This window comes from Betta splendens, chromosome 3, assembly GCF_900634795.4.
Source record: "Betta splendens chromosome 3, fBetSpl5.4, whole genome shotgun sequence".
Classification (NCBI taxonomy): Eukaryota; Metazoa; Chordata; class Actinopteri; order Anabantiformes; family Osphronemidae; genus Betta; species Betta splendens.
This window is the reverse complement of record NC_040883.2, coordinates 11,867,771-11,880,327: the sequence shown is the minus strand read 5'-3', so window position 1 is coordinate 11,880,327 and position 12,557 is coordinate 11,867,771. Positions and strand designations below refer to the sequence as shown.

The window sequence follows — 12,557 nt, the reverse complement described above, 5'->3', positions numbered from 1 at the left end:
GGGAGGAGGGGGTGGGGGTGGCAATCAGCCTTTCACCGACTAGAATGTGGCATTTCATAGTCAGTTGTGATGGAGAAGCAGGATAAGGGAAGCAGAGAAGCCTGCAGCCAAAGCCGGAGGGAGAAAAGACAGAACGTTACCAACGCCAAAAGATGGACGGGCTGTAGGGAGTCCATCAGAGCCTGCAATCAGCTTCCTCTCTGTAGTGGACTGTAGAAATATGAATGCACCTACCGTCAAGAGACAGCGGACTAGTTCTGTTAGAGCGAAATTATTACCACTTCATGTATAACCAGCTTTAAATGGAAGCTTTTTGATGTTAACAATTTAAAACAGGTCGTTAGTGTTACGATAAATGACTGTTGTGCAGTCATCGACGATGGCGCTTTTAGCTGCATGTGAATATTAGACTTGCAAACACTTCTCAATAAAAAGTTAAAAATTCAACAACATATAACTGAACCGCCACTTAAAACCCATCGTTATCATGCAAACCACAAGCTACCGGAACGCCATCCATCATGCAACGCTTCCACTTGACACGTCCCCCACATAGCTGCTCTAAAGTGGCATGAATGGCGGCTTGACCTCAGCTATTTGGCAACTGCGTTTGTGAGAACGATCTCAGCGAAATGTTTCAACGAGTTCCTGCCATGAACAGAATTGGGAATTCCTGGGCGCATTTTCTTATTATACAATGTCCATTAGTTAGCACAAACCACAAATCAGTGCCACTAAACACACACCGGCGTGTCAACAGACAATTCAGCATCTAAATCACATTTAAAATCAAACCAGAGGTGATTTAACGTGCGTGTTGTGGTGCAGGGTGGAATGAGAAGCAACGGGAGAGAAAAAAAAAAAAAAAAGGCTTCGACGGGTCCACCTCTCGTTCAATAGAGGGATTAAGTTTCTTTCTCTTTACTTCATCTCTCCACAGAAACCCGGGGGGAGAAAGGGAAAAAACTTTAAGTAAAAAAATCAACAGGGAAAACCTGAAGACAGACGGAAGGAGGCCTACGATCACAGGACGCCAGCGTTTAAACTGCAAGCAGACGCTAATACGCTAATAACTGCTGTCAAGTTGGCAGCAGAGACAAAACTGAATAAGAGTGTCCCATACTATTTAGTTTTCCTTCACGCTTGGAACATTACATGAGAAGTTTGCTTTAAATTGGTTGGTTTGCAACCACTGAACTGGCAGCAGTTTGTCCCATGATGGTATAAAGAGGGGTCCTAACCACAAACCATGTTGACGGCAGGATAACCACACTAAGAATCTAAAAGCTTTAACTAATTATTTATAATAGCTAATTACATATTATTACATATCTGTTCTTTCCTCTGTCCCTGCTTGCCAATCTGTATGAGGCTGTAATGATCTGGGACAGTTTGGGGGTCTGTGTGGTTGCTTATCAGAACAGCTGGAGAAAATCCATTTAGCCACGTCCGTAGAAAGTCATGCATGTTGCGAAGCGTAGCCGGCGAAGGGAGGGAGGAGAATAGTGGGGAAAAGAGGCGGCTTGCCGGTGGATTAGTGAGTCAAATGGATTGGAAGGAGAATTCCAAGTGTGAGAAGCTGAGACAAACGCACTTCCTGAAGCTGTCACCAGCTTTGTGTTGTGGTCACGTCAAGGTGACAGGCTCTTGGCCGCTGAACCGGCAGCAAAGTCCGATCAAAAAGCGGTTTTTGTGTCATTATTTGATCTGTTGTTAAGTCTCTCTCCTTTTTATTTATTACACTTTGATGTAGTTGATCATCTATATTTCCCTCTGCTTTCTGACGGATGAGAGAACTCGGGCTTCCTGAACCTTGCTGATGTCCGTCTGGACACACGGCTCCTCTTCCTGTTTCTTGTTCCATCTCCGCCTGCTTTGTTTGAGTAAGTCACGGTGTGAGACAGTCAGCCCTGCAGCACAGTGGCTGTCAGAGCACGTCAGCTCTGCCTCCATTAACTGGCTCCAGCATAACAATCCCCTTCTCCATCAGCTGCACATCTCATTCTGGCTCTCTGGCTTTCCGCAGAATAAACACGTTTTTAATTTGCTTCCAGATCCCACCTGCCACTCAGTCCTTCACTTTCTCTTCCTTAAACTCAGACTAGCCACTGCAATTTTCTTCAGGGCAGCCGTACATTAGACACCATTCCATTGTCTCCACAGCGCGAGATAAGTGCAGCATTTTAGTTCTCAATCGCAGCTATTACATGTCTTCACCACTCTCTGAACCACCTCCCCCATTTCCTAATATCCTCTTAAACAGTGTCTCTCTATTCTCCCCAATCAGTAGCGAGGATTAAGCCGAATTCTTGTTTCAGATAATTCTGCTTTCTCCGTTGGTCTCCCTAGCTGCCGCCTGCCTGCTCTCTCCAATCGCACTTGTGGGAGAGAGTGAGAGACAGGCGTTGGCCGTGAATAGATGAACTGAACAGACTGTGAAGCTCTCCTCCGTAATCTCTGAAAAGACAGTTAAGAAAAGGGCAGCCTTCTCTCACACTCCTTTGCGCTTTCATTTGTTTCGCTTATCCTTGTTCATCCATCGTTCAGTCACCAGGACCGGACAAAGCTGTTAATGGCATTCCCCTTCACGTTCCCGTCCCCTCCTCCTCCCCTTTCTTCTGCATTCATCTCTTATTTTTCTTGCCTCCCATTTACTCCTCCAATTACGCTGACAAGCACTCGTCCGCCTCTTCACCATTTTTACTCTTCCAGCATCAGCATTCATCGACGTCCTCCACTTTTTCATCCCGTCATTTTGTTGTTTGACAGAAACCGTTTAATTACACGATCAATAGAGACTCTTCGTCCATTGTTTTTTTCTTTATACTGTCGGTCCTTCACTGTCCTCATCCCTTATTTCCTTTTCAAATATCTTTTATTATCTCATCTAAGCCTGAAATATATATATAAATGATATCTGTGTGACCTGTTGCTCCTGTAAACCCCCGAACCTCACAACTAAATCTCAGCTGTGGATATTAAATCAGATAAAACGTTCTGTGTGCCCACTGGTCTTTGTGAAGAGCATTATCATGGTCGCAGATCTTTCAATCGCCACCCACATCTCAAACAAAGATAGATCGGTTTTGAATATTATGATGCATTCTCTTCTGGTTTCAATTTGCTCTAGTAAAAATAAAGCTAAGAGAAAGCAGGGTCTGGGGTCTTTTCTAGGAATGGGTGGTTCTCCATGTTTACATTTACACAGCTTCCACTGACAGCACATTTCTGATGATTGCTTCCCAAATCCCTTCAGAGCATTTTTCCAAACAAGTTCCTTAGCTAGAAATATGAATCCTCTGACTTTTATTAGCAGTGGTTCCCCCCCTCCTCCCCTTGGTTTAGTCCAGAGCACACACTCATCATCCAATTTCCCTCCTCCCCTCGCCTGCCTCCCTCCATTCCTCCCCTTCCTTCCCTGCCTATTTAACTGCCATGGCAACAGGTGATGTGGAAACTCTCGCAGGACCATGTCTCATTGAGGACACCATGCGCGCGCACACACACAGTAGTTTTTAGCAATGGTGAAACCGTCCACGACGTATAGCAAACAGAGAAAGTGTGAAAGTGAGGAGAAAAGGAACTGAGAGGAAGGAGAGAGAGTCCCGTTAAAATGATAGGAGACAGGGAGCCAAGACTGTGACAATGGAGACGAATAATAGACTCACACATGTCCTAACACCATGTAAACCGCCTGTGCATATCCATCTGCTTGCCACTTACATGGAACTACGTGCTGTTCCAGTTGGACAGAAATGCAGACAGTCAATGTTGCTGTTGGAGCTTAAGGAATAAAAAAATAAGACAGGATAGTCAAAATGAAGCAGACGAACGGTAGACCTAAATTATAATATAACATTAATTAATTAGACATTAACATTATTATAGTGCAGGTCTCCAGGTAGTGATTTATACTTTAGGAGCTCTCTTTTGTTAATGTTGAAAATCCATGTGACTAAATGCATTATTGTGGAAGCTATTTTAGGTTTGAGTTAAAAGTTGCATGTGGTTTGATAAGTGAACAATTAGTAGCACTAAAGCCCTTAATACCGATCCTGGTGCTGACCTGCAGTGTGCTGGAAATGTTAGAGGTGCCTTGTGTTCAGCGGCTTTGCGTGAGAAGGGGATCAATGGTGTGTGTGTTTGTGGACACGTTTTTCCTTCGACGTGGGGACCATAAACCATGTTTTTGCTATCAAGGTGAGGACACTGCAACAATGTCGGGACACTTGGCAGGTTCCCACCGGTCCGAAAGCTTTTGAGGGTCAAGATGTGATTTTAGGGCTGTGGTTAGAATTGAGTTTTGGTTCAGATCAGAGCAAAGGTTAGACGTCTGCCTGTATTTGTGATGGTTAGGGTAAGGGGCTAGGGAAGGCATTATGTCAATGGGAAGTCCCCACGTTAATGACAAACCCGACTGTGTGTGTGTGTGTGTGTGTGTGTGTGTGTGTGTGTGTGTGTGTGTGTGTGTTTTCTACAGCAACTAAGTGGATCACAGTGAAGAACAGGCAGAACCTAATCTGTACATCAGACAGATTCAGGCATGGCTACATGGAGTAAATACAAAGCAGGGGGACATACAAAAAACAGGTATCCTGGAAGATGTGAGAACTAAGACTGTGTGCAGAATCCCAAAGTACCTAATTTAGAACCATATACTACATATTGTAAATTGTTTGACAGAAATAGTTATGACCATGTTTCTTTAGCCAAGCAGTGATGACAAAAGATGATTAATGATGAATTTGGTGTAGAGCAGAACTAAAAAGATTAAAGATTATTATATATTCACTGGTTGATTTTTGTTCGTATCTGGCTGCTATTATTAGACTTTAACTTCCTAAAGGTAATTAATAAACATCATTAATACGTATTTTCAGTCCATCTACAGTCTCATTTTGAAAAATGTTCAAAGTTAAAAAGTGGGGAAATAGCAAAGTTGTTGTTTGTGCCCTGATGCAGATGCATTAGTCAGGTGGACACACACCACTGCATCATGGTGGCGTGAAGCCCCCTGGTTACAGTGTGCCACAGCATTTGGGCAGTGAAAAACCTCTGCAGTCTTTCCTCAAATCTCTCTTTACGAGGTATTGTGAAGCTGGATAAGCGGCGATGGCAGCTATGCCGATGGGAACGCTCTGCCAACAAACAGCACCAGGCAGCGCCTTTGTTCTGCGCGTAAATAAATGATTGCTTCATTTGGACTGGCAGCTTCAATAGACTCTGTCAGAGTAAGCAGGATAATCAAGAGTTCAAGCAACATAAATGGGAACTTTTTCCCTGAATGAGGCGCTGTCTGTCTCTGCCACAGTGAATGGGGTAATCAGCCTCTTCAGATGCGCTGATCACCACGAGCGTGCACACACAATCAAACCGTCACACACCTCCGTAAAAGCTTTGGTGTTCACACAACAGGCCACATTTAAGCACGACAAGGTTTGGCACACACACATTGTCTCTGTCTTGGGACCTGGTGGCCCCAGTGTGGCCCTTCGGAAACAGAGCAGTCTTATATTAGGACAGAACCCATACTGAGGGAAACACAAACACCGGAGACTGTAGGCCACTAAAGACTTTACACAGCCTGTCGCTCAGACAGCATCTCCTCTGAGTAAAGAACCCAGAGATGTTAATTTTATTATATGCTGGTATATGGATCACAACCTAAATTATGACCTGCTCCCCTCAGTCCTGTTCATTGAGAGGCTGGATTTATAAAACAAGGGTGGTCATGTGGGATCAGAAAAGCTCTTAAGCATCTTTTCCCTGCAGTTGCAGTAATTACGTTTGCAACTGCCTGCCTGTCAGTACATCATTACACACTCTGTTTTAGGGTTCAGCAGGTCACATGGTGTCACATGAAGAATTAGCAATAAGTCATTAGCATTGAAGTCTTAGGAGACATTAAAAAAAAACCTAAGCAACATCGACAAAAAAATAGGAGCACATGCTACCAGAGGCCGACCTTCAACCTTAAATAATTTCAATGGATCCTCATGATTTTAATGTGGAATCATATTCCTCCACTTTAGCGTATTAGCATCACATTACTGTCAAATGCCCACTTGAGCATGTAATCAGAACCTTGCCTCATAGCGTTTACATGCACTTAAGTACTGCAGCCTTCAGCATTAACTTCATTTCCCAAATGTAAAGAACTAATGTGGTTCCAAAGGTTACAGTTGACTGACATCAGCAAAGGCCGCTCCAGCATTTTCTGTCACCTAAACACTCAACTGTCAGCTCTGCTTGAAAAAGTGGGAATTTATGTATCTGATTATTAGCAAATGCATCATGATTCCTTTTTAAGCCTGATTTTGCAGTGTAAATGTAAAAGTAGTAGCTGTAAATAAATTCATTGCCCTGGCCTTGCTCCCTCCTCCTCTATAGTTTGTAAATAAATCTATATTAAAAGTGGGCAATGAAAGCTCAAAATGATATCATGAGATCTATATCAATGTCAATATGATAGAAAAAAACTGAACAACATTTATCGATGACTCACTCACACGCAGCTCACAGACAGCGACGTCCATTGGTACTAACAAATTATAGATCATCAGTGACATTGTTCATTGTAAGTATAACATAGCAGCACTTTAGCTGAATGATTAACTAAAATGAATAACTAAAATAATTTAAGCTTGTGACTCTTGGAGCATGTACACCATCATCTCCTGATAAAAATGTACTTATATTTTAAGTGTCAACTACTTATTAATCCTAAACTAGTAAGAGTCCACAGATCTTTGAGAGATAATGGCATACTTCCTCTAAAACAAGTAAATACTGCTTTAGGTCTGACATTATGCTGTATCATACGTATGCAATATTTCCTTGGTAGTGTTTTTAATGACTGGAACTGATCAGACATCTTATTCTGAAAACAGAAAGTAGCTACCACATTTTTTTAATTTTTTAACAAAAGGATGAACAAATGACATCACAGCTAATTACTCCGTTTATGTGCTGCTTTTGTTCTCAGACAGTTGTGAGCGCCTTCAGAATGAAAATACTATCTAAATAACATATCATGATATGATATATACAAATTTATATCAGTATTCTGGTGGGCGGTATGATTTGGCCCAGCCCTTCTGTCTACAGCATAGAAATAAGAAAAATGAAACACACAATATTCACATTATCAGCAATAAACCAAGTCTCTGAGGATGTGATATTCTTGCATTATTTATTTCAATAATAAAGCCTCGCTCTCAGCTACTGCAGCCAGATATCTACAAATTAACTGGAAGGGAAAGTCCCCGGCCAAACCAGCATCTGGAGGCCCCAGGCAGGGCGAGTCGAGCATGAAGCATCCCCATTAGCTTATTTATATATTAAACAAAACAACAAAAGGCACAAGAGTGTCTGTGCTTTTCTGAGGCTTTAGATTCCCCTTTTGCATATCATCTTTTTTATCTGCTTCATTCCTCTACTAAACACCAATAGGATATGTTTAGAATTAGTAATGTCTTAATTAAATTATTAAAACACACCAGACGTATCTAACTTCAAATCATTTCATGGCCTATAGCACATACTCTGGTAACTACAGACAGAAAACCATACAAAGATGGTTAATTAAGAACAAAACATACATATGATTCTAAAGGCCCCTCTGTGGTCTCCTCCTGTGTTTCAGTCGCGCTCTGTTAAATTGTCCATTGTGGCAGATGGGGTGGTGGTTGGTCTGTTGGAATCAATGCCTTCATAGTGGAACTGAGAGAGCGATTAGCAGCTAGTTAGCACCAGGGAGAGACGACAGCTGGCACCGTTAACCTCTCGTCTCAGACAGGAAACACTAGAATATGATCAGCCACTAGAATAAAAAAACACTTCTCTCCATCTCCTCGTCACTTAGGCCATTAGGAGAGTGGCCTAGCTTTGTATTTAACCATGCACACGCCTTCTGGCGTTGCTAAAAACCTAAAGTAAAAATAAAAGCCGAGCGCACGCCTCCGCAGTTTTAAAAAGAGAACCTGCATATGTCCCGACATACGTCTTGAAGACGATCCCGTGACTTGACAGCTCAGAAGAATCATACTGTAGCTACTTTAAAAGAAAGACGAGCGCTTTGCCGCTGAGACAGAGAAGATGCGCATCAAGTGATGTGACCCAAAAAGTGACGACAGCAGCTGTGACAGTGACTCCAGCTCCGTTAAGGCAACGGGAATCCTTCACGGCAATCCCACAGTTTGTTTGCTTTATATTTGGTTACAACTAGTGGAACTCCCAACCCACTGGAGGAACCCATGTTTCCAAAGCCTTCTCTGAAACCAGACCTGCCTCCAGATCCAGCGCTGCACCATTAATCAGACAACAGCTGAGCAGCGCGGACGCGAGGTCCATCATCGTCTGTCAAGACAAATGTCGCTCGATTTCGCTTCACTTCCACGTAGATACTGCGACAGTGACACAGACGATCGGTCATTCCAGCATTTGTAGAAATCAAAATGTGGCTGTATCACTGAAACGCCTGCTAGTAGGGCTGGAGTTCACCACAATCACATCTTCCAGCTGGACCCTTGGTCCTAAAGTTTAACCAATGCCTCTAAAATCTCTACACACTAAAAGCCCACATTAGCTCCTTTAGGACACGATATCTTACTGAGGTACCACCTGAGTCGGTCTGTGTCCATGCACAAACACACAGGTTGGTAGCTTGGTATTATGGAGCCAGGGTCCCACGAGAGACATTATTGAATTTCCTCCTGGGTTCCCACCAGGACTTCCCCTCTGTGGTCAAAGCAAACCAGAGCAGGAAAACTAACAGGGCTCATATGTTGCTACTCAACCGTCCTCAGCGTCTCTTCCGTGACCGCAGGGACAGAACGTGTCAGTTACTCGGCTGCTTCTTCATGTGGGTCAAAGCAAGTTCGACAACAGACGTTTCTCGGAGCCTCGCTGACGCGGCGTGTTTTGACATGAGAGCACGGCGCTGATGTGGTTCAAGCATTTTCATGGTGCTTAATGTGCTGAGTGAAGGCTGGGACTGAGGCAGGAATAGCCTTCATTCAAAACAAACGGCTGTCAATTCAAGAGAAAGCTGTTCTTCGGGCCTGTATTTTACAAAGCAGCAGCATTTTCTGTGATTAAATACTCAGTTCATCCTCTGGCTGACATTCGTGTGGTTTTGACATGAGGAAATATTACCTAAGCATTAACTAAAAATAATAAAATCCCCCCAAGATTAAATTCACTAAGTGCACAGCCCAGTGGTTTTGCCTAAATTCATCTGCGCTTCAAAACGGTAATTTAATAGGCCGACTGCACAGCTGGAGGCAGACTTATTTCAGATGACTGTATTGGTTAACCTTCCGCATTTTTTGGAGATGTAACGCAAACGGACATGACAAGGTTCGGTCTGCACAACAAAACAACTCAATCTGATTGTGAAGATGTGGGACAACCGGTGAGAAGATCAGAATGTAGTGAGTTAGAGAACTGCTTTAATGAGAGTGAGAGTGAATTTCAAATATTCAACTGCGCTTTTTGCTTGATTGACTAATGTTTCTGTATAGTCTATTATTTAAGTGTCCTTTAGAATTAGGTAGTGTTTTATATTTTCTGTTGTTTTAAAGAAAAACAATTAATTTTATTTCCTAATTCTTGTACTGGCCCGAACTATTTTCTAAAGATTAAACTTGTATATTTGAAATGAAAATAATTATATACAAAATAAAACAAAGCCACCAACCTGGCTTCCTTCTAAAGCAGGTTCACCCTTTAGTCCTTGATTTTAAAATGATCTAGTTTTACAGTTAGGGAATTACTGGGCAGCAGTACAGTAGTTTCCTACAAATAACACTCCCCAACGTGCCAAGATCCCAAATAAAGTGCCACAGATTGCCTTTGGTACCAACAAATACTTGCTCTAGACAGGTAATTACAGTCTTTATTGAGCAACACCTTTCCCCGAGCTCGCTCTGCTTCTCTGGGAGTAACAAAGGAGTGGGGAAAAAAACGGGGTAACACGATACAGATGGATAGTGTGCGTCTGCTCTCGCGCCCGGACGGCTGTAATGTGGCACTTTTCCTCCAGTGCTGCTTAAAACCAATGCGCAGGTATCAGTCGCACAAAACCTCAATGCAATACATTTCCTTTTTCCGTCCGTCAGGTACTGTTTGCCGTCCACGCACACAATGAGCGCCCGGGCTCGCACACGGGGTCTGTGTGTAACTGGGACAGCGACGTGGCCAAGTGATGGAGCTGTAACGTGAGGAGGGGAGCTCCTTTTCCCCTTTCCGACTGTTTCGCTGCTCCTGCTAACTCTTTGATATTCCATGCCTGTGTGAAAGCCACTTCACTCCGAGTGCGGCTCAGTGTGGGCAATTTGTTCTCCCACGGCCTGCAGATAATGCGCCGTGGGTGACATTTTAAGGAGGCTACCTGGCTGTGTCTCAGCGTGAGACAGGCAGCGCTAACAACCCCTGTCGCTCTGAGGGCACCTCGCGTCGGTCTGTAGCGCCTTGTGGTGCATAGATACCATAAGAGAAATAAAAGACTACCTAATGTCATGATAAATAACCTACCTAAAATCACTAATGTGCCCAAGGGGAAATTACACTTGTAATAACTTTTGTCATTTCTGACTTCTCATGCTGCATCTGAAGTGTTTTTGTCCTCAGGTGATGTGTGGTAATACAATAAAAAACACTGCAGGGCCTTGAAATCTCAGCACCTTGTCTCCCAGACAAAGACCTGTACGTTAGGTGTAAAATATATATATATATATATATATATATATATATATATATATATATATATATATATATATATATATAAAAACAATAGATATATATAATCCAACACACACACACACACACTAGGACCTACCTCCATGGCTAGAGCGGCTGTCTGCTGGTCGTAGTGGTTCAGTAGATTGGGCATAAAGGTGGTGTTGTAAGGCAGATCCTGGCACATTCTCAGTCTAATGGGCTCACAGCTAAACTCACTGTGGCTCTCTATGGCCTCCATATGAATGGACAGAGCAGGTGCAAGCAGGGAGAACAGGAGCACAAGGACGGGGCTGTGGAGGCAGCAGAGGCCGGCGGGACCTCCCCGTCTGGAGCGCACAGTTCTCGGGGAACGCGCCTTCGCGCATCCTCGCTGCACAGGTGCGCGCATCTTGGCGTCGGACGTAGATCTTTATCAGCGGGAACGGAACGCGGGGATCACTTCAAAAGCCTCCCGACATCAGAAGCCATGTTTAGGATTATGGATGAAGGAGAGGCAGTAATTCCACAGAGCGGGTCCGCTCACATGTGGTGAAGTGCTAAATCATTTATAGGGTCATGAATGGAGTCAATTCAGCAGACGCTTCGGTGCGAGTCCCAGGCGGCGAGTTGTTTACCATCAAAGGAACATCATGTGGTTTGTCTCCACCTCTTCGTACTCCTCTGGTCAAAGACAGGTTCTCCTTGTCCCATCCCCAAGCGCAGAGCATGGCTTGGAGGCATCAGCTCCACCATCAGCCTCCTCCTGGCTGGATGTGGCCTTCATCCAATGTAGCCGTTCAAGCCTCCATATCTTCAGTGTGTTCACTGGTTCCACTGCAAAGACAACACAGGGTTAAGTCCACACTCAGCGATCAGACCGGAGAGAGATAATCCAGCAGGTCCTGCAGGTTTAAAGCGCCCAGACAGGCAGAGAGGTCTGGAAAGTTGAGGCCGCGCGTGGGTTCGTCTCATCAGCCACGCCCCGAGTTACAGCGTCTGCTGGAAACCACGCCGGCCCGTCAGGTGGTTCGCAGCCACTTTGCGCGTGGATCACCCGCGTCAGCGGCACCGCGTCATCCCGCCGCCGCTACCGCGAGCCGCGCACCTGCGGACCGCCGGACGCTCCCACCCGGCGCTCGTGTTTGTGCGAGGCTGCCCGGGCAACGGCGGCGCTCCCCCGCGAGCTCTCACACTCGCTCACGCGCCAAACTTCACAAATGAGCGTTCGGTGTCGACACGAGCGCCGGAGCCGCCGTTCGAGTGCACCTGCGTCCGGCTGCTACCGGAGCTAACTGACAGCTAGCTAGCGTTAAATGATTTAACTGATAAGGCTAACTTGCGTTAGTCGCCCGTTTAACGCTACACGTCACACCGAACCGGACCCATCTCCCTTTCGTCCACTTTTACGAAGCGCACGCATGTTTTTAAGGCTTCGCGGTTCGCAGCCGCAGCCGCGCGGGGTCACGCGCGAGGATCACGCCGAGGACAGCGCATCAATCTTGGGGAGCGGCGCGCGTTTGTCACCGCCGCGTCTCCTCCCGCACCACCCCCAGCAGCGCGCGCGGCGCCTTCGCCGCAGAAACGCCCGACGATGATCAATAACGAACGTAACGAGCCGCGCGGTTCCCGTCACAACAACACATTGTTTACCTCGCGGACGGGGGACGAGCGGCTCCTCCACCGGCTCCGGACACTGCAGCACTTCGCTCTTCCGCCGTTTGCAGCTGGTTCCACGCAGCCCGCCGCCGACATGTCGTGACCGCGGACTCGTCGTGCCCGCGCAGCATGCACGCTGCTGTGCACGTACTGTATGATCAAATACTAATAATCGTACA

At 45.2% G+C, this 12,557-nt stretch overlaps 1 protein-coding gene across 2 annotated transcripts in view; it reads right to left on the bottom strand.

The window, feature by feature from the left end:
- Positions 1 to 12,527, bottom strand: part of LOC114852121 (frizzled-3-like) — a 22,854-nt gene extending 10,327 nt beyond the window's left edge. For both annotated transcript variants that reach the window (XM_029144262.3, XM_029144264.3), the window contains exons 1-2: positions 12,373 to 12,527; positions 10,841 to 11,556 (exon numbers count right to left, since the gene is read on the bottom strand). In XM_029144262.3, coding sequence (XP_029000095.1) covers positions 10,841 to 11,131 — 291 coding nt within the window. In that variant the 5' untranslated portion in view covers positions 11,132 to 11,556; positions 12,373 to 12,527. The remainder of the gene's footprint in view (positions 1 to 10,840; positions 11,557 to 12,372) is intronic.
- Positions 12,528 to 12,557: the final 30 nt, after the last annotated feature.